The 22,072-nt window shown below is 36.6% G+C and overlaps 1 protein-coding gene across 10 annotated transcripts in view; it reads left to right on the top strand.

The window, feature by feature from the left end:
* Ppfibp1 (PTPRF interacting protein, binding protein 1 (liprin beta 1)) overlaps window positions 1-21,747 on the top strand; it is a 202,756-nt gene extending 181,009 nt beyond the window's left edge. For 6 of the 10 annotated variants that reach the window (XM_013505928.1, XM_013505933.1, XM_013505927.1 and 3 more), the window contains 17 exons: window positions 1,194-1,309; window positions 2,730-2,786; window positions 4,314-4,374; window positions 4,763-4,792; window positions 6,506-6,677; window positions 7,131-7,163; window positions 9,322-9,472; window positions 9,780-9,908; window positions 11,712-11,862; window positions 13,813-13,924; window positions 14,034-14,122; window positions 15,242-15,364; window positions 16,182-16,307; window positions 17,108-17,296; window positions 18,885-19,064; window positions 19,735-19,800; window positions 19,936-21,747. In XM_013505928.1, coding sequence (XP_013361382.1) covers window positions 1,194-1,309; window positions 2,730-2,786; window positions 4,314-4,374; window positions 4,763-4,792; window positions 6,506-6,677; window positions 7,131-7,163; window positions 9,322-9,472; window positions 9,780-9,908; window positions 11,712-11,862; window positions 13,813-13,924; window positions 14,034-14,122; window positions 15,242-15,364; window positions 16,182-16,307; window positions 17,108-17,296; window positions 18,885-19,064; window positions 19,735-19,800; window positions 19,936-20,022 — 1,872 coding nt within the window. In that variant the 3' untranslated portion in view covers window positions 20,023-21,747. The remainder of the gene's footprint in view (window positions 1-1,193; window positions 1,310-2,729; window positions 2,787-4,313; window positions 4,375-4,762; window positions 4,793-6,505; window positions 6,678-7,130; window positions 7,164-9,321; window positions 9,473-9,779; window positions 9,909-11,711; window positions 11,863-13,812; window positions 13,925-14,033; window positions 14,123-15,241; window positions 15,365-16,181; window positions 16,308-17,107; window positions 17,297-18,884; window positions 19,065-19,734; window positions 19,801-19,935) is intronic. The other 4 variants (XM_005407168.2, XM_005407163.2, XM_013505932.1 and 1 more) reach the window with 3 other exon arrangements.
* Window positions 21,748-22,072: the final 325 nt, after the last annotated feature.

Here is a 22,072-nt window from a genome sequence, read left to right as displayed (position 1 = left end):
AGTAAAATAATATGTATTCTATTTCATAATAAGACTTCACATTTCTTGTGCTTTCATATTTGATATCCTTTTGTTGGAGGGGTGCCAGGGAATGAACCCACAGCTTTGCCTGTGGTAGGCAAGAGATCTACCATTGAACTACCTCCCCTTTATAAAATTTTAGAGTATCTAAGGAAAAAATGACTACGTAACTGAAACAAAAATCACAAAGCTGAATTCATTACTTACTTAACCAAGTAAGCTTTATCAGCAAGCACATTCTCCTCAGGTTGGTAATATGTAGTTTTTAGGGTACTTGGAGCTCATACAGGCAGTAGTAAGTTGGCCATAGCTGTAGGTGTATAGTTACTAAGTTGAGACTGCTGCTACTTGGTTGGCGCAAAAAAATTAGTTCACTGAGTCTAACGTGGTGGCTCACACTCCAGGAGGCCAAGGCAGGAGGATCAAAAGTTCAAACCCAGCCTGAGCAATTTAGCAAGAACTGTCTCCCAGTAATTTTTTTTAAAGAATGGAAGGTACAGCTCAATGGGAAGACCTTGGATTCAATCCTGCGCTAGCACCCCACAAAAAAAAAAAAAAATGTGTTCACTCATATGAGTCCTTACCTGGCTCAAATTCAAAAGTGAGGAGTTGTCACTGATCAGTTGACGTGCAGTTTACTTTCTGGTGATTTTCTTACTGAAATATGCTTTAAAGTATTTGATTTACTATTTGTGGACCACAATTCAGCAGCTCTCCAGTTTTCATAAATTATTGAAACACCTGAAGCATTAAAATTCTTTCACAGAATGCAGACCTATACACAAAGCATTTTAGAGAAATGTGTTAAGCATTTCATTTGTTGCTGTAATATTATCACTAAACAAAATGTTTCAAGTTGTAACTGCAAAGGACTTTGAAATTGGTTTTAATTACACTTTTTATCAACTCTATTCTTTGAAATTAATCAGCTTCTTCACACAGAATATATTAACTAGCCAGATCAGTTTTTCATACAAGACTAGTGGTAGAAATTAATTAAATAGTGTTTGTTCACAAAATATTATACTCAGCTTTAGTGTTAAATCATTGCACCGCTTTAAGGCAGGTGTCATTTATTTATATTTACTTTATGTTTTGCTTGTTTTGTGTTTGTGTGGCTTTTTGGTTGTTTTGTTTTGGGTTTTGTTTTTACTTTTATAATTATATTGCAGCTCCATACCAACATCTTGCAAGTTTCAATCCCTTCATTATTGCCAGCATCCATAGGCGTGGAAACTGCTGAAAAATCAAAGTTGCCTCCTAAGCCAGAGACTTCATTTGAAGAGAAGTACGTTATTCACAGTCTGACACTGCAATAAATTTTCAAAAAAGTCAAACAACCAAAAGAAATTTACTTTGCACTTACTTACAGCCAAAGCTTCTACCAAGCAAAGAAGAAACAGGAAGGCATGTGTGTGGGAACCTGTGATCATTGTATATTATTGTAATAGAAAGTGTGAAGTAGGAAGTATTGGGACCTGATCCTGGGGAGGCCAGGTAGTCAGGTTAGAGGGGGGTTTCAAAGAACTTGGATTTTACTTCCTAGGTCGTAGGTGGCCATCAAAGGGCAGTAGCAGGATAGTAACAACCATGTGCCACAAAGCCGTCTGAAAGATGACTATGAAGGAAATAGAAAAGTGATATAGTAGTTTCTCCATAGGTGAGTTTTTTTTTTTATCAGCATGTTTTCAAATTAATAGCCTAAACTTACTTTAGACCAAATAAATAAAATTTTAAATAATAGAAATAGCTTCCTTTGTACATGTTTTTTGGTTTTGACAATTTTGTTCACTTAGAATATGCACAGTGCCCAACTTACTGGGGTTCAGCATAACAATTTTCAACTTTACAATGGTGCTGGGATTTTATCTTCAGGATAATATTCAATAAATTACTTGAGATATTCAGCACTTCATTATAACATAGGCTTTGTGTTACGTAATTTTGCCCAGCTATAGTATAAGCATTCTAAGTAAATATAAAGAAAAATAGGCAAATTTATGTCATTTGGTAAATTAGGTGTATAAGGTGTAAAGAAAAATCTGACAAATATTTAAATTTGGAAGTTATTATAGTAAAAGACACATTTTACCACTAATCCTTCTCACTATATTTCCCCTTGCTTTGAACACGCTTACCATTCTTTCCACTTTCTGAAGCAGTTCTGAAAGTCCTTTTTTGTGAGTGTCCTTAGTTGAACTATCTTGTCTGCCTCAATGTCCTGCATCAATTCAAAGCATTTAGGACAGTTTTTATCATGTAAAAACATTTCAGTGTGTCCACATTTTCTTTATTGAATGGATCTGACACCGCGCCACTTCCAGCTCTTCCCCAAGGTCAAAATGACCATGCACATTGAGTCAGTTCAAAACTTTGAGGTAGCCATAAGAACATAACTAAAGGCTCAAAAGAGGACTTCCAGAACTACTTCACTGGGTGGCAAGAATGATGGGATATGTGTGTTGGAAGCAAGGGAGAGTATTTTGAGGGGAATTAATGGCAAGGGGTCTTCTATTGCAATAATTAATTTTAACGTTCACCATCCTTTATGATTATACCTCACACTAAATGCATTTTTTGACTTGGTGATATCTTCCACTAAAGTTGGATTTATCGAAACTTTTAACACCATTGTAAGTCAAGGAGCATCTGTATGGTTTTTTATTCATGGCATTAATAAATATCTTTTTTTGTTTTTAACACTTTAGTGATGGAAAAATAACCCTTGGTGCTGCTGTTGAAACCCAGCTGGGTGACAGTATTTTGTAAGTTATACATTATTGAGTACAAAAAGTGTGATTAGAGCTTGAGAAAAAAGAGGGTCTCTTTGAGTGAAGCTATTCAAGTAATGAATAACTTCAATTTTATGGTGCAGTTGAGCTGACTGTGTAAGAATAGAGGGTGGTAAGTTAATCACCCCCCCAAAAAACGACTATTATCTCATGCCAAGTTGCAGATCTTTAGCTTTCTTTCATCAGGTTTTCACTTGAGTTTCAGTGCCTTTAATTAATTTCTGTACCGGCATACACATATGTGATATATAATATTTTTTTTAACTGTACTGGGGGTTGAACCCAGGGCCTTTTAACTGAGGTATATCCACAGACCTCTTTTTTTATATTTTAATTTGAGACAAGGTCTCCCTAAATTTCCTGGGCAGGGCTGGAATTTTTGATCCTTTTGCCTGGTCCTCCTAGAGTGCTGGGATTACAGGCGTGTATGCCACGACACCCAGCTTGATTTACATTTTTTATTCCAGCAGAAAGAATCCCAGAGAATTATATGGTGGCTGAAAAGCTGAATTTGTTGGTTTTTTTCCTGTACTTTCAGTTTAATAAACTGACATAATTTGAATGTCTATCCAAGTTAAAGTCTGGTTAAAATTAGGAAACTTTTCAGACCAGTACTCAAAGATGAGATCATTTCTTTTTTTCACTATACTTTATTTAATAGTAGACACTTTCTAGCAACTTATTATAAATGTAAATCTGGGAGAAATCTGTTTTAGATGTTTGTGTATTTATTATCTATCATCTGTCACTGTATCTGTGATGCTGTGGATCAAATCAAAGGCTTTACATTTGCTTAACATTTGCTTTACCACTGAGCTATATCACCAACCTTCTTTGTCTTTTTAAATTGGCCGCATATTCCTGACTTCAATTTTTCAGGAAGACTATCTCAGGATCTGTATATAGCTGAATGCTAATTATGTGAAAGAGAGTATCTCTGGATATTTATACTAGCAAATGAATGATCATGAGCAGCAATATGAATTCCTCTGTTATGCAAATGAATTGTTTTACCAGATTCAGACTCAGATTTCTGTGAATTGAGTCTGGTACCTTAGACCACTCAGCCATCCTGACACCCCTCTGTAAATTGAAAAGTAAAACCTTCTTTCTTTTTTTAATTATAAGTAGATATAAGGAATATAAAAGTATTTAAACTTTCTGATATAAATGTGTATATGGACAGATATATCAGTAGTCCATCAAAATCACTGGTTTATTTTCAAATATTGACATCACAGGGACAGTTGTAAGTGTTTTTCCAGTTATTTTAACTTGTGGGTTATTACGTTATTGGCAGGACAATTAACCACCATTACTTTTAAAAGAACTAAATAATATAATTTAGTTAAGCACATAGTGACTGCATGATTCCAGATTTTTCTTTTATTGCCAGGATTCAACCCACATACAATTTAGTTTCTTTCTAAGATGCTCCACTTAAAAATAGATACACCAGAGCCACTTATTATTAATCCTAATTATCATTATTATTTTTAGAACTTCAAGTCTGCAAAAATCCAGCAGTCTGGGCAATCTGAAGAAAGAGACATCAGATGGGGTTGGTTCTATATTTTTCTTGTTTTTTTTTTTTTTTTTTTTTTTCTTTTAATCTAAGAAAGAAATATTTAAGGATCTTCAACTTTTCCCATTTTGCAAATAAAACTCACAGGAAGAGCTTGTGGTTTCTTTAATGAAAAATTATTAGCTACCATGGTATGGTTAACGATAAATATTAAGTATGAATATAAAATATTGAAAATATTACATAAAACCAAAAATAGAGGCTTTAATAAAACAAAAAAATAAAGTAGGAAATAAGTGAAACTAAGCTTTTGTAGCTTAGAAGTAATGCAATTTTTTTCTTATTTTTGGAAGTGTATGTGGCAAATTCTGAGCATACAAAGGAGTCCTGTAACAATGTTAAATATTGTTGTTGTTTTAAACAGGAAAAGGAGTCTATTCAGAAGCCTTCAGAGGTAACTTTAATATCCAAATTAAAATATAAAATATTTTTTGCTTCTATTACATGTAAATTGCTTAAATATCTCTAGTAGTCGAACAGTTTCAGACCCACCAAAACATTATGCTAAATCAAAGAAGTGAAACACAAAAGTCACATGTTATACAACACCATTTCTTTCCAGAGTAGATAAGACCATAGAGAATGCAGACTGGTGGTTGCCAGTTGCGCAAGGAGAGAATGTGTAATAGTGTGGGTTTTACTTTAGAATGATGCAGACACTCTGGAACTAGATAGAGGTAGTAGTTGCACAACATTTTGAATGTACTAAATGCCACTAAATTGTCTACTTTAAATAGTTAATTTTATGTCAATATCATCTCAATCAGTTATTAAAAAAACAAGACCATGAACTCACAGTCATGCTACAGAGTGTTCTGAATGACCACAACTAGGGTTCCGTAGGCTTCACAAAAAGCCCTTCTTACCGTAGATGACTAGTAGTTTATTTTATACAACCACTGTCTGTCGGAGGCAAATGCCTTGGTATTTTTAAGGACCTCATCAGCATACTTCTTTTTTTTCCAAGACTTTCATTCATGACCTTGAAAATGTGCTAGTCAGGTAGACAGGCTACTTTGAGGCACAACCTTTTTGATTCTCAGCCCTTGTGTCATGTAAACAGAACCAAGAATGCTGGAAACAACTATCATTAAAGTCCTTTTTGTTTTGTCAGTTCAATAAATGGATAAAGGACTTTGACATCATTATTGAGACATAGATAATAAGACCACTATAGTGTACTATCAACTTTCAGTTACTATGAGCAGTAGGTATTTAGAGTAAAATCACCCCTCTAAATGGCTTTTCCCCCTCACCTTTTTCTCACTGTTGGCAAAAGAAACAGAAAACAAGAGAAAGCTGGGCATGGTGGCACACGCCTATAGTCCCAGCAGTTAGGAGAAGACTGAGGCAAGAGGGTCACCATAATAAGTTTGAGGCCAGCCTGGGCTACATAGTGAGCTCAAGGCCAGCCTGACCTATAAAACAAGGCTGTATCTCAGGGAAAAAAAAAAAAGCAAGAGATATTAGAGAAATGAGAACCTGCAATAAAAACTATCTTTGGGTAATATTAAAACAATATAATATACTATAACCCTATAATTGCTAATTCACATAACCAAAATACACAGCTGCTTGTTGTACCTTCATTTTATTATTCTTTGAGAAGAATATTTAAAATAACTGGAATAGAATCTCCTTATCTTGCGAATATAAAAGCTTGGGCTCATGCCTGCTTTGCAGAATTACATTAAGCTTCTGTTGATGTAGTTATAATACAAGAATGTGAATTGTATTATAGTTAGTTCTGTATCGTGATGCTAGAAAAGTGAGGAATCTGCTATTACTAGCTATATCTTTAATCCATGTCTTTTGAGGAATGTGGCAAATAAAGTTTGAGGACTTTTATCTGTCTTAAATATTTAAAGCCCTAAATACAGAGATTATAGATTAGTGATGGACATGTTTATGTTGTTGCTGTTTTTTTAAAAACATTTTTAGAATGCATTTTTTTAAATTTATGGCATTTAGGATTGATAATGTGTTACAACAGTTACTGTTTTAAACAGAGTTATCTGTGTAACATGATCTGATGTTTAGTGTGAGCCTGGTGTCCTGATGACTATGCACATTAATGCTCTGCTGCATCATTGTCACTCTCTCTCAGGATAAAGCTCCAGGAGGAAACAGCATGTTTGGTAGCCTCCCTCCTAAAGCACCAGGACATGAGGCCTCTGTGGATGACAATGCTTTTGGCACTCGAAAAGCCAGGTCTTCCTTTGGTCGGGGCTTTTTTAAAATCAAAAGTAACAAGAGGACAGCAAGTGCACCAAACTTGGGTACGTGTGGCCTGATCTTTTAGAAAAGGGAAAAGATCAACCTCTTCCCTTCCTTTGTTCATTTATGTATACATTTCTTTTTCTCAGAGATGAAGGTGAATGACTTGGTTGAAAAGTAAGCAAAAAGGCTTCAGTGGATTTAATTTAGCACTGTGAAGATAAATCGCCTCTGTCAAGCTCTGTCCTGGGGTATAGAGTGGAAAGACCTAAAGCTGTGATTCTCTTTGTCTCCATTATAGACAGTTTCCCATCTGTTTTGATAGTGCCTCAGTTGAGCCCCTGTGCACAGCCCTGGTGGAGTCTCTGTGCAGTCTCAGGAGCACAGTGCCTGCCTTTCCTCCACTGTGTGTGTTTCTTGAGGAAGAGTTTCTGATCTTTGTTTCATTTTGTCATCCCCTTTTGTTCTCTCCATTGGGCTGCATGTGATTGTGTGCGTTGTTGGGATATCTGAAGATCGTAATCGAAGTGCCAGTGCACCCACCCTAGGTATTGTACCCTGCATGCCAGCCTTCACTAGCACTGTGCTCCAAGCTCATCTAATCCTGCGCTTGGCCTCTGTGATCTTTCGAAAGCAAGCTGGCAGCAATCAGAAAATGTAGTTCTCTATTCCAGAGTGTTCTTTCCATCTTCTACTAAAAAAGGACTCCATAGAACCTTTGCTTCCAAGCCTATATAATATATTAACCAATGCTGTTGACATCTCTTAGAGGTCAACAGCATCTACTCAATGCTGTTGAATAGCTCTTAGGAGTCCTGGCAGCCCACAGAGAACAGAGCAGGAATGTCCTGGCATTGTACTGCCAGCTCTTGCCTTTGATGTACATATCATCACACACGAACTTTCAGACCCTTACAGTCCCTTCTCCATGGGTACATTTTTCCTAGCCTCCAAAAAGAAATGTTTTTAGTCAGGTAAGAAAGTTGTAGAAGACTCTGAAGATGATAACTTTAGACTTAAGTTCTATTAGGAGAACAGTCTTTTGACATTTTATTGCTTTGAAGATTGAGATAATACTTAGTTATGACAGAGGTAACTTTACATATTATCAGAGGAGTTACCCTTAGTGATTTTTGGAGAGGAGGAACTCAGTTTTTTTCTTTGTAGTACAGCGTACAGAAAGAAGAAAAACCAGTGATTTTTCATAAATGAGAGTGGGCTGTGCAACATTTTCAAGGGCACTCATACCCATTTAGGCTGTTACCTGTGAATGGGATGGGTGGAGTCCCTTGGCTTGTCCTAATAGGTGCTGTCACTGTACATAAGTGCCCACCTATCTGCTCACATGAACCAGCAGAGATGACGTTCTCCCTGTGTAACCTTAAATGTCTAGAGTGAATGCTGCATACATAAACTGACCTTTTCAGACAACTATTTCAAATAGTTTTCCGTATCTTTCTTAGAAGAATTTGTATTGTTAGTGCTTAAAGGCAAATGCTGCTTACTATAACCTATAATCACAGCCCTGCTTCATAGAAAAGTGAACTTCTACAACCTGTATATTTTGCTAAAACACTGTTCCTGAGATATTTGCACAGCTTTTACTTTTCTATATAAAGTGTAAAAGCTTATATTGAGGAAACCACTAAGAGATATAGAATAAAATAGTTCATCTTTGGAGATCTAGCAATAGCAAACGTGATTTTTTTTCTTTTTAAGGCAAAATCAAGAGGTACTAATTTTATGTCAAGAGAAAAACTTATACTTACCCAGTTTATTGCTTTCCCAGTGCCTAGGAAATAATAGGTTAGGATAAATTTCTCAAAGAAATCCTAGTACTTGATAACAGATTCTCTAAATGACAAAGGAGAAGAATAGGTAAAAAGAAATGACAGTTTGAACTAAAATAACAGGGATACTATTCTAATTAAATATCAAATCAAATCAAATAATTTGAGAAAGGAGACATTCAGAAAAATTGTATGGGTTAGTTGAGTCCAAGATACCCCAGCACATTGAACTTACAGTATGACAGACATTCAGATATGAGGCTGAGAAGAGAGATTAGGTCCAGGGATTTTGATACCACCTCCCTACAATGAGTAGAGCCATCATTTAGTGCTGAGTTTAGAGTGGGTAAGCTTTTTAAGAGATCATTACAATCTTAGCGTGGAATGGAGGAGAGAAAAAAACAGGGTTGCCACAGCCGGGAAAAAACTGTCAAGGGACAGATCTAGGAGAGTGTCATGACAGAAATGAAGGGAGATGGTAATTTTAAAGATGGTAGGAGGTACTCAGCAGTACCAAGTAGTACAGAGAGATTAAGAGTAATTTCTTTTTTCTTTTTTTTTTTTTTCTTAGTACCAGGAATCGAACTCAGGATCTTATGCTTGCCAGGCAGGTGCTTTTGCCACTGAGGAGAGTAACTTCATTATGAAATCAGATCACACAAGGAAAAAATGTGGCTATCCTATTAAACATTTAATCTCAAAATTGTGATTTTTACTTGTCTTTATAGACAAAAGAGTAAACTAGAAAGTATATTTACATTCTAGTTTCATATTTACAGTGTATTCTCTGTAAATCACTGACTTATAGACCGACAGGAGAATTCTTAACAGTTGCAGAAACCAAGAAAGTTAAAATCTGATCATGTTCATTTCATATGCTTAAAATTCATCAAGTCTTTATTCTATCTTGGAATAGCTGAAACAGAAAAAGAGACAGCAGAGCCCCTGAATCTAGCTGGTGCATCTTCTCAGCCCAGAGATCCACAAGGAAACAGTACCTTCCAGATGTCTCCACTGTCTCCAGATTCCAGAAAGAAATCCAGAGGTATTATGAGACTCTTTGGAAAGTAAGTAAAAGAGTAAACAAGTAGAGTCAGTCTTGTGTTACATGTTGCTCAAATGTAGGGACAAAGGGGAAATTGACAGAAAATGGGCATGAAATGGTAAGGTTTTTGTGTTCTCTTATGGAAGGAAAATTGTGATTTGGGATCCATTAATTCACTAGATCTTGGAATTTAAATTCATATATCTGTGTTAACTACATCCAAAGAGGAATAACTCAATGTACATACCAGTTTAAAACATTCTGGTTAATTTTAAAGTCTAAGGCTGCCTCAGGTTTCATCATGGCCATGTGTGCTGTGTCTTTTTCAGACTTAGAAGAAGTCAGTCAACTACATTTAACCCAGAAGACATGTCTGAGCCTGAATTCAAAAGAGGAGGGACAAGGGCAACTGCAGGTCCTCGACTTGGCTGGTCTCGTGATCTGGGACAGACTAACAGGTAAGAACAACCAAGTGAATGGACTGCAACATCTCTGCTGAGGTGTCAAGGCTGTGAATACCTGCAGTGTTAGTCACTGAGTTAATTAAAGTCATGGCGTAACTACCATGTCTAAAGGAAGGGCCGATCCTTTTTAGCGTGGTGCAGTTTGTCAGTGGTTAATGATAACTGCACAGAAACTGAGCCCTGGTGAGATAGGTACAGAGCCAGAGCTGAGTGTCAGTGTCAGCAACATCTGTACTACGATGACTCTTGGACTTACACTTTACGTAGGTAGCAATTAAGTATTCAAAAGCATAGCCTTGGAAAGGTGGGATTACATAGTGGTTCAAAGTGGGTCCTAGGGCCTGGTGATATAGCTTAGTGGGAGAGCACTTGCATTCAGTCTCTAGCACCATACAAACAAACAACCCCCAAAAAAGTACATTCTAGAAAGACGTCTTGGATTTGGTGCCTGGTCTTCCTACTTCATACCAGCTGGGTGATCCTGAGCAATGACTCCCATGTCTCAGTTTTTTCGTCATCGTTGTCGTCCTCATAATTAGTGTGTACCTATCCCAAAAGGTGATTATGAAGATTAAATGGGTTATTATGTGTTAAGTGGCTGGCAAATAATAACTGTTCACTAAACATTAAAGATTAATGGAGTCTAAAAACACTGAAAGACATAAATTCTATCAGTTCTTAGACATAATGTTTTCCGCATTAAGACAATAAAATCTTTTTGTATACCCTTATCAAAGCATAGAGCTGATTTGGAATCAATATTCTCATCTACTGAGATGAAAGGGTGGGGTTGGCAAACATACAGTGCAAAGTGTTGATACAAAATCTGATAAAATGTAATGGGCTGAGCCCTTCCCTGCACAGTCCTTCCCACACAGGTGGAGCACTGGATGCAGCTTTCATCAAGGAGGAGTCTTTCTTTGGCCTTCTCTCAGATACTGAATGTTCCCACTTGCCCTATGTTCTCTTTGAACAAACTGAAGGACTTCCCTATGCTACCATAAAAAAAGAGAAGAGTTGTGTTCTTCCTCACATTTATTTTTCATATCAGAGTACTACAGTGTCTGTGCATCTAAGTAAAAGAAAACAAAAATTGTTTTGATTACTCTTTCCTACATTTACAGCATAGTGTCCTCTTCTCATTGATTATCAGTTCAAAGAAACCACAATTCTGCCAAAGTTATTTCAAGGTAGATTTGAGTTTCTTTCAGTGCTACTGGGTGTTTAGTGTTTGGGAATCTAATTTTTCAACCCCATTAGTTGAAATTGGTTCAGATATTGGTTCAATTCAATGTTTTACTGTACAACATATTTGTTGTATGTTATTTTTAATTTAGTCTTTTTTAGATTTACATTTTTTATTACATGTGTACACTACATAGTGTTTACATTCCTTGTGAGGAGTTGGTACAGGTACATAACACATCTCAATTCCTTTTTTCATACTCCCCTCTCCACCCATCACTTGATGGCCCTTCCTTTTCTTTGGTACATATTTGCAGTAGATAAAGTTTGCATTCCTCATGTGTAGTTGGCACAGGTACATGACACATTCTTGCTAAATCACATTGAATCTTTTGCAGTTTCACTTGAAACAAAGACAGTGGTATTCAAACATAACTTTAAACTCTAGTATTTCCTCCTGCAAATATGCACTAAAAATTAAACTTTTCATGGCCAAAGAGGTATTCGTCAGGGAATTTCCGTGTCTATTAAATGTACTGTTGTTCAAAACTAATGGTAAGCCATGCAGTTGGCTTTAAATTGTTTCTCATGTAGTCATTCATTTTCCTATAGTGACTTGGATATGCCTTTTGCCAAATGGACAAAGGAACAAGTTTGTACCTGGCTGGTGGAGCAAGGGTTGGGGTCCTACCTGAATTCTGGCAAGCACTGGATTGCATCTGGCCAAACCCTTTTGCAGGCTTCTCAACAAGATTTAGAGAAGGTGACTGTTTCTTCCTTTACCAAATACTAAGAGAAAGAAAACAGGAATGTGGGATTGTGTTTTATTCCAGAAAGGAGCATGGGTAGTCACTGTTACAGACTCTTGGAAGAGTAGTTTTCAACTGTTTCTTGCTTGTTTTGCCTTACACACTTGAAGGGTTTCATCTTGATGACTTTTTTATGGAATACTTGAACCATTAAACATTTTAATAAATAATTATATAGCCATAAAAATAAACCTTAAGTTCATATTTCTCAAAATCATTTTATAACATTATTGAGTTATATTTCAATATAAAATTACATTTCAACTTTATTTTTTTTTTTTTTTTTTTTCATAGATAGCTTTATTAGATTGAGGTAAAGACCATCGATTCCTATTTTCTGTAGGATTTTTATCATGAATGAGTGTTGGACTTTGTCAAAAGCTGTTTCTGCATCTATTGACATGATCACATGTTTTTTTCTTTGGTTCTGTTGATATGGTATATCAGATTAATTGATTTGCATATAGTAAAACATCCCTGCATCCCTGGGATGAATCCCATTTGGTCATGGTGTATAACCTTCTTGATGATTTGCTGAATTCTTTTTTTTTTTTTTTTTTTTTTTTATTTTAAGGATAAAAGGAGGGAAACATTAACAGACATACAACATTTTACAACATATCACAAGCACAATACAGACAATACAGAGTTACAAACAAAGTGGTAGGGAATTAACAATGGTGGTTGTATTACATATTGATATCTTCAAAGTGGCTTCTCATGAAAACAGATATAGACATGCAATACTGGTCAACCAAAGACTCATTGACAGTTTGTTTCAGCATAGAAATAGCAGATAGAAGAACAACCATGTTATCTATCCTGTATATACATACATACAAAATTTTTCCTTCTTTCCCTTCTCTTTTCCCACATCCCAGAAGCCCTTTACTCTTCGGTGGTTTCCTATCATTTCACAGTGTCTATCATACCTCCGAGTTTAAATTAACTCTTTCAAGTTTTACACTAGTGACACAATGCGGTGCTTGCACATGTATGTTTGATTTATTTCACTTATGAGTATGGTCTCTAGTTGTGACCATTTAAATATAAAGGCCTCGAGTTTATCTTTCTTTACAGCTGAGTAATATTCCATTATATAAAAGTACCATAATTTTCTTATCCAATCCTCGGTGGATGGACATTTGGGTTGCTTCCACATTTTAGCAATTACAAATTGTGCTGCTATGAACATAGGTGCACATATATCACTGTGATATGATGTTTTTAGATCTTCTGGGAAAATACCCAGCAGGGGGATAGCTGGGTTGAATGGGACCTCTAAACCTAGTTTTCGGAGGAATCTCCAAACTGATTTCCACAGTGGTTTCACCAGTCTGCATTCCCACCAGCAGTGGAGAAGGGTTCCTATTTCTCCACAGCCTCGCCAGCATTTGTTATTGGTTGATTTCTTAATGCTAGCCATTCTTACTGGGGTAAGGTGGAATCTTAGTGTTGTTTTAATTTGCATTTCTCGAATGACTAATGATGTTGAACATTTTCTCATATATTTATTTGCCGTTTGTATCTCCTTGTCTGAGAAATGTGTGTTCAACTTTATTTTGAAAAAGGAAAAAAGCACCGTATATTTTATGTCCCAGTCATTTAACATTTTGCACAAACTAAGAGTAAAATTCTTACTATACATACTACAAGTCTTATATTACAAAGAAAATGAATCACTTGAAAATGTCTGACACACCACTGAATGCACTGTGGTAGTCTTAGATCTCTAGAGATATCTTACTCAGTAACATTTTATGAGCCCCAATTAGTATTCTAATTTAATGTAGAGTTGGATTTTCAATGCTAGCTTCATTTTGGAGGAGTTTCCATTCTTTTCTCAGTGCATGCAGCCCATACAGATAGAATTATAAGATCAGCATTTCTGTTTATCACATCAGGAACTTGGAATCAGGCATTCACTTCATCGAAAGAAACTCCAGCTGGCATTGCAAGCCCTAGGATCTGAAGAAGAAACCAATCATGGAAAGCTGGATTTCAACTGGGTCACTAGTAAGAAGCTTTTATTCTTAAAAATAATAACAGTAAATATTGCTGTCTTTCCTTTTTCATCACAGAAGGTGTTTTGGGCATGGTAATTTTACGGCTTTGTCTCTTTTAGGGTGGTTGGATGATATTGGCCTTCCCCAGTATAAGACCCAGTTTGATGAAGGACGAGTCGATGGTCGAATGTTGCATTATATGACTGTTGTAAGTGATTCAGCCTGGAATTGGAGGAGTAAGATAGTAGCCAGTTAGGAATGTTGGCGATTTCAACTGTTGTCTAATATATTTTAAAAATATTTTTACATTCTGTTCATTTCTCCTCCTCCTCCTCCTTTCTTCAATAAGAAATGTGTTATCAATGTGCCTACAATAGATGTTTCCTTGTTTGTTTTCTGGGAGTGTGTAGAAATAGACTGGTGCCTATCTTGACACTGCTCCCCCACTCAAATCACCTTCTTCTGAAGTAATTTGTTTGGGTGTGTTTGATATATTTGGAAATGTTCCCAGTAGCCACACAAAGTTTTTCCTTAAAGGACTGATTAGTGATATATGTTGATACTTACAATTGCATCTTTTCTTTTTTACTCTCAGCAAAACCTGACTTTTTCCAAAATTGGTCACAGTGTGCTGAGGAAAGTATAATGATCTAGAACCACAGAACTCTTAAGGCCGGGGAATAGTCTTAACAAGGGCACTCTTGATTTTTCTTATGATATGCCTCAGTACGGAAAACCAAACCATGATGATTAATGAACATCATTGGCTCTCATGGTAGCTATGGGCTGAAAACAAAAAGAGCAGTGTAGCCCATGTCTTTAATTGTGCACAAGTATCTGCTTTACCTGTAGACAAAGTTCTGAAATCCAAGAAGGGAACAAAGAAATTCCTTTGTTTGTGGTATGTGCAAATTGAAACACATTTGGCTGGTAGGGTACCTCAGTGGTGGAGCACATGCTTAGCAAGCACTAACACCAACAGGGAACAAAAAATAGATTGTCATTTGTAGTGATCCACCAAGTGCTTTTCACACTGTTTGTCAGAGCCCTGGGATTCCATTCTCCTGTCAGATCATCTGGAAGAAAAGCAGTTGGCAATGAGCTTTGTCGGGAACAACTTTTATTTAGAGTCCTGAGAGGATTTTGTTGAGAGCAGGAAAAGGGGATTCTGTTACCAAAGAAAAGCTTTGAAATCCCTAACAATCTCATGAAGCATACTGTTTTTAGTGGCTTTTCTACTTTTATTGCAGTGTTTTGTAATTTCCCTAGGAAGAGCCCATTGCTGTAGGACAGCACAATGACTGCTTCTTTCTGTTCTATTTTGCAGGATGACCTACTGTCTTTGAAGGTTGTGAGTGTACTGCACCATCTCAGTATCAAAAGGGCCATCCAAGTTCTAAGGATCAATAACTTTGAACCAAACTGTCTACGGAGGCGGCCATCTGATGAGGTAGCATTTCAGACAGAGGTCTATAAGCTTCCATTTTTCATGTATGTGACTCTGTATACAAAACTAAGACTCAGCCGGGCGTGGTGACCTATTCCTATAATCCCAGCACTTAGGAGGCTGAGGCAAGAGAATCGACACAAGTCCAAGGCTAACCTCTTTTACACAGTGAGTTCAAGGTCACCCTGAACTGCATAATGAGACCCTGTCTCAAAAAAACCCCTAAAACCCCATTTCTTCTTGGAGCCTGAAGGGAAAGACAGTCTCTTTAGAACCTGAATCCAGCCTCATTTATTTCTTAGGCTTTGTTTTCCTGTATTCCTCTACTTTTTTGGCCCCCATGATGGTTCTACTGTGTAGTTGAAGCAAAAGGTTGTTTTTTACTTTTTGTAGGTATATTTTTGTTTCCTGTCTTCTTAATCCACAGAGCTGAATATTACTATAAAAACTTTTCCTTTTTCTTCTTAGTATGTTGGAAGACTTGAAACTCTATGATATAAATTCTTTAAAAGACAATTCAAAGTAACATGTTTTCTTTAATAACATGGGAGCCAGGCATGGTACACATGCCTATAATCCCAGCATTTAGGAGGCTGAGGCAGGGGGAGTGCAGTGACTTCAAGGCTACCCTGGGCTCCATAGTGAGTTCAAGGCCATCCTGAACTACATAGCAAGACCCTGTCTCAAAAAATAAAACATTTAGTGAGATGTCAAGTAGTAGTGCTCTATGGGGCAGACTTCTTATGCTGCACATGCATATTTGATTTGGGGTATCCTGTCACCAACAGCCAAAGCTCATGGTGGTTGTTTGTTCCCACAGAGTAGTATTACCCCATCTGAAGTGCAGCAATGGACCAACCACCGTGTGATGGAGTGGCTGCGCTCTGTGGACTTGGCGGAATATGCCCCCAATCTCAGGGGCAGTGGGGTCCATGGTGGACTCATGGTAAAACTCTGCTTCAATTTTACATTGGCTTCTTGTTTTGTTTCCTTTACTCTAATGAATAGGATATTTTAGGTTGAGCAAAATCTACAAGTGAAACATTCAACACCAAACTTCATATAGTGAGTTGCAGTCAAAATGCAAGTACTAAAAATGTTATATAAAATTATTATGAGGTTATATATATGAAACACAAATGAATTTCATGTTCAGGCTTGCATCTCATCCCAGAGTCTTCATTGTATATGTGAAAATATTCCAGAATCTGAAAAGAAATCACAAATCTAAAACACTCTTAGGACCAAGCATTTTGGATAAGGGAGATACTCTGTACCAGTTTGCGTGTCATCATCCTGTCATCTCATCTAACCCTCCTACTCTATTTGTAGTAAATCTTTACTTTCAGAGACTTTCATTTTATAAAACTGTACATCAGATTTAAATCCACTTCTCCTGTATTGTCTTCTTTGATGTTGAATAGCATCTGTATCTCCCACGACCATCATTTAAAACCCCAGCAATTACACAGGTTGTATTTTTGCACATTGATGTTGCATAACGAGTTGGCTTCCAGAGGCAGCACTCCAAAGAGTCAGAAGTGTAAGCATTGCAAAACCAGAAGCGTAGATTACAGGACCAGCTCTACCACTTTGAAAATTAAAGATCAAAGTCTATTCCCTGTCTGCCTCCTGGGGCTGTTAAGAGAATCATTGGAGATAACCCAAATGAGAGAGTCTTTGCAAATTGTAAGGTACAGTGCAAACATGTATGATCTGTGATACCTTTCAACCTTTTTATTACAGGTATTAGAACCTCGTTTTAATGTAGAAACAATGGCTCAGTTATTGAATATTCCACCAAATAAGACCTTGTTGCGAAGACATTTGGCCACTCATTTCAACCTTCTGATTGGTGCTGAGGCCCAACACCAGAAGCGAGATGCCATGGAGTTACCAGATTATGTACTTTTAACAGCTACTGCCAAAGTGAAGGTGGGTTCAAGCTGGTACCACCTAATAAGATGCCTGAAGCAACAGCCCAGTTTTGACTAGTACCTGTTACTCTCTTTCCCTGGGGTTTATTGTGTTTACGGGTGGTCAAAGTGTTTATATTTTGTCGTTTTTGTTTTTTGACAGTGTCCCACTGTGTAGTTCAGGCTGACCTTGAACTCACTGTGTAGCTCAGGTTGGCCTCAAACACACAACAATCATCCTGCATAGCCTTCCAAGTGCTAGAATTACAAGTATGTGTCACCATACTCGGCTAAAATATGTATATTTTCAAGAGTAATTAAGACAATCCATATTTGAAGGTTTCTGTTACTTGACTTACCCTGTTAGTATTGATAGTAAAGAGCAGGATGTTGGCTTCTATAGCTGATGCACTGTCACTGCAGAGAGACTCCTTTGGGCCCAAATACTGGCTGCAGTTCTGTGTTTCCTGTAGAAAAAAGAAGAAGATTTCTCTTATACAGATTCCACTTTTCTGGCTTATAATTGGATAGCCTTATAAGTTAGATGAAAATACTTAAGAAATGCTTTAAGATAGACTAGGTAGGGGCTGGGGGTTTAGCTCAGCGGCAAAAGCGCTTGCCTGGCAAGCGCAAGGTCGTGAGTTCGGTTCCTGGTACCGGAGAAAAACCAAAAAAAAAAAAAGAGTGAAAAAGATAGACTAGGTATCCATTCTCTAATAGATTTGTGGATTATACCAGATTCAGACTATTTTTTTTTCTTTTAAATTTATTTGTTGGCCAGGCGTGGTAGTACACTTGGGAAGCCAAGCCAGGAGGATCACCACGAGTTCCAGGCTAGCCTGGGCTACATAGTGAGTTGAAGTCCGGCCTGAACTACATAAATGCGACCCTGACTCTTAAAAAAAAAAAAAACCTGAATAAATAAATAATTTGTATCTTAACTCTTCTCAGTATACTATCTCAACCACTCTAGTATGGAGGTGGAGCTTATCAGTTCTCCCAGAAATATGTGCCAAGTTCTTTTTGTTTCTTTTCTTGTTTATTCCCCTCTGTCTGGCTTTGAATCCCTTTAAAAGACATGCCAGATTGGAAGCCTTTAGAAAGTATGTTCTGCTTAAATTCTCAGTCATCCTGATAATCTCAGGACCTATTCAGTGGCTAAAATGGAGTCTCTCATCTATGATCACTAAAATTGTCTTTCTAAAAGAGTGAGAATGCTTTTACCTGTTACCAGTGCTGCGGTAGAAGCAGCACAGATATACAAAATTGCTTATTTTAGACTGAACAAACCTTCAAAATTGGATTCAGTATGAGAAATCCTATTGCATTAAGTCTTGTCTAATCAAACCAAAGGGTCTTAGCATAATTTATCACAGTGGCTATCCAGCTAGTTTGTGTGAATAAGAAGAATAAGATTAATAGTTATTCTTTCATAACTAGGATCATTTATATTTGGATGCATCATATGACTGGATGCCTTTGTTTTTGTTATGCAGATTTAATCATTCAGTTTCTCTGTGTGGTGGGGTGTATAATTTAATTACACATGTCATAGGTCCTTTGTCATATGAAGTTAATCCAATCCATGGGTGTTTTTGCTTTTAAAGCCAAAGAAACTTACCTTCAGCAATTTTGGGAATCTGAGAAAGAAGAAGCAGGAAGATGGTGAAGAATATGTTTGTCCAATGGAATTGGGACAGGTGTCAGGAAGCGCTTCAAAGAAGGGGTTTAAGCCTGGTTTGGACATGCACCTGTATGATGAAGATGATTTGGATCGGTTAGAGCAGGTAAACTATATACAGGTACACTATATACCTCTCATGCATGCTGCATTTAGACACTGACTGGAAACTTCATATACTGTATCTAGTAATTGAGGTTATTTTCTTAAAATCCCTAAAAATAGTAAAGTAACAGTGAACATTTACAGGTGGTTTACACATTCCAGGTTCTGTCCTTAGCACTTAACATATATTAATGCCCATAGTACTCTTAAAAACATAGAGTGTTTTTATTTAGCTATAAAAATTGAAGCACAGAGAGGCTAAGCAGGAAGCTCAAAGTCTCCAGCACACCAGGCTGTGCCAGAGCCCATAAAGATTACCTACGTATGAGTCACTGTATTAAGGAAATCTGTATATTAAAACAAGTCAGGAATGAATAGGTACTACTACCTAACCTTCCAGAATTCAGATAGGAAACTGTATCTTGCCCTATAACCAAGTCCTTTTCATGCAGTTGCCAGAGTCATCAGGCCAGATGCGCTAAAAAGTGTTTCTTTTCATTTTTCATTTTCCAGTTGCAATGAAAAGAGATTATCATCAAAAGAAATAAGATAAATGGTGTTGAGTAAGAACAAGAAAATACTTGCCTTACTTCTGCTTAAATTGTGTTCATTTTGCTTCACTGTCTTTCTAATTATGAAAATGATATTACAGTATGGTTTGTTCTTTGCAGATGGAAGATTCAGAAGGGACAGTGAGACAGATAGGTGCATTTTCTGAAGGCATCAACAACCTCACAGTAAGTTTGTACAGTGAATCGAAAATGCTCCTTTAATAATACCTGTTAAATAACCCCAAAGGACTGCATGTATATTGAGACTGTGTAGTTCCAAGCTCATACTTACATTGTGTGTTCCTGTCTCTTTGTTTCCAGCACATGTTAAAAGAAGATGATATGTTTAAAGATTTTGCTGCCCGTTCCCCCAGTGCCAGCATCACAGATGAAGACTCAAATGTGTAACTGTGGAACCTGGATAAGCACTTGGAACCCTTAGTCTTCTTTCCACTTTATTTTTCAAATACAGTGTATACAGCAGGCAAAGGATTGTATATTGTTTATCTCTCTAACTTCTGTTCCTGCAGAAGTGAAAATGGAAATTGTGAAATGTTCCTATTTAGAAGTTGACACAAAAAATGAGACACTGGTAAAGAAAGTATAATTGTTTTTCCTCTATTTAATGTAAAAATCTGTGATATATTATATTTAAAGTGTTGCATTTAAAATGAGTATTTTACCACAGTGTTTCCATCCACATCCCTAGTATGGGTTTAGGACTGACTTTGTGACATCTGTATTCATCACAGCCATCTGTGCAGTCTGTGCTTTTAAGACTGATATATGGGGGGCTGGGGATATAGCTCAGTGGCATAAGCACCTTCCTGGCAAGTGCAAGGTTGTGAGTTCGATCCCTGGTACCACACACACAAAAAAAAGACTTATATATGGGATTTTGTTACCCCTTCAGTGTGCCCACTAAATGCCAGTCACACCTCCACTTGCCTCTTATTTTATACATCTCTCTCTCTCTCTGTCTACATATATATATATATATATATATATACACACACATACACACACACACATACACACAATACACACACAACATAGAAAATAAGTTTCGAGACATAAGGTAGATGATGAAAAGGTCACATCAAAAACAAAATCCCCAACTTCTAAATTTCCATATACCAGCCAGTTCCTAAAGAAAACAAAATGATATTTATTTCTCCACAGCTGAATTTAAGTATTAGTCATTGAAATTAAGGTAATATACACGAAATACCCCTTCTTTGATGACACTACAAAATTTATGAACCGTTTAAATATTTCATTCATAAGTATTGAATTCATTCATAAGTATTCATACACCATAAGATTTTATAAAGAAATTCTAAAGAAACCAAAAGCAAAGCAGAAACCTTTTCAGTATTAAGTTTCATACTTTCCACTTTGCCAAATACATCATTATATCATAATACTAGCAGTTTACCTAAACTTGATTACACATTTCTCAGGCTGTCAATGGGGCAGAATTCAAAAATTTTGAGACTGCAAAATTAGTTTTATAATGGCTATTTTTTTAGACAAAATGTTACAAACACCAAAATAGTCTTTATAAAGAACAGAAAAAACTGAAGCAAAAACTGTTCCTGTTTTTATCTTGTTGTTTTAGGAAAAGTCTATCTTTCATTTAGTGTTACATAATTGCTCATTATAGCCAACTGCTTAGAGTGGGCGTTCACGAACTGGAGCAGAGGTGCGTGGTTTGGTTTGTGCCAGTGGACTTGATTATAAACTGTATTTGAATATCAGTGGTATTTCTCATTATCAGCAAGTTACCAAGCTTATTCATCAAGGAACTTATAACACTCCATTATTATATATTCATCACTAAAATGATTTCTTGCTAACAATGGTTTTGTTTGAACTCTACCGTTATTTGGTAAATGTATTAGACTTGGCCTGTATTTGGGTTTTACTTTAATGTGAATTTATGTCACCATTTGAAAAACCCAAATTTGTTATTTGAACCTGGTTCAAAATACCATAAGACTGTTACAGATACCAAATATTCTTCATTCAGGACAATATAACTGATGAAATAGTTCCATGATATATTTTATTTACAAAATATATGCTGCTGGTAATGCCATATGAGAGGAAATAAAGTCAACTGATAATTGACTCATGTTTTTATTGTCATTATTTAATTTTGCTTTGTTCAAAATAACAAATAGGGCCAGGTATGGTGGCATACACCTATAATCCCAGCACTCATGAGGCCGAGGCAGGAGGATTACCATGAGTTTAAGGCCAACCTGGTGTATACAGTGAGTTCAAGCCCAGCCTGAACTACAAAGTGAGGCCCTCTGTCAAAAATAATAAAAATACAAATTCTAGTTTTTAAACTATAAGTTTTGTTGTTGTTGTTGTTGTTGTTGTTTTCTGGTACCAGGAATCAAACTCACGACCTTGCGCTTGCCAGGCAGGTGCTGTGCCGCTGAGCTAA

The sequence above is a fragment of the Chinchilla lanigera genome, unplaced genomic scaffold (genome assembly GCF_000276665.1).
Source record: "Chinchilla lanigera isolate Chin_1 unplaced genomic scaffold, ChiLan1.0 scaffold00104, whole genome shotgun sequence".
In the NCBI taxonomy this organism is placed as follows: Eukaryota; Metazoa; Chordata; class Mammalia; order Rodentia; family Chinchillidae; genus Chinchilla; species Chinchilla lanigera.
Note: the sequence above shows the minus strand (reverse complement) of the source record. Positions and strands in the feature narration are given on the sequence as shown.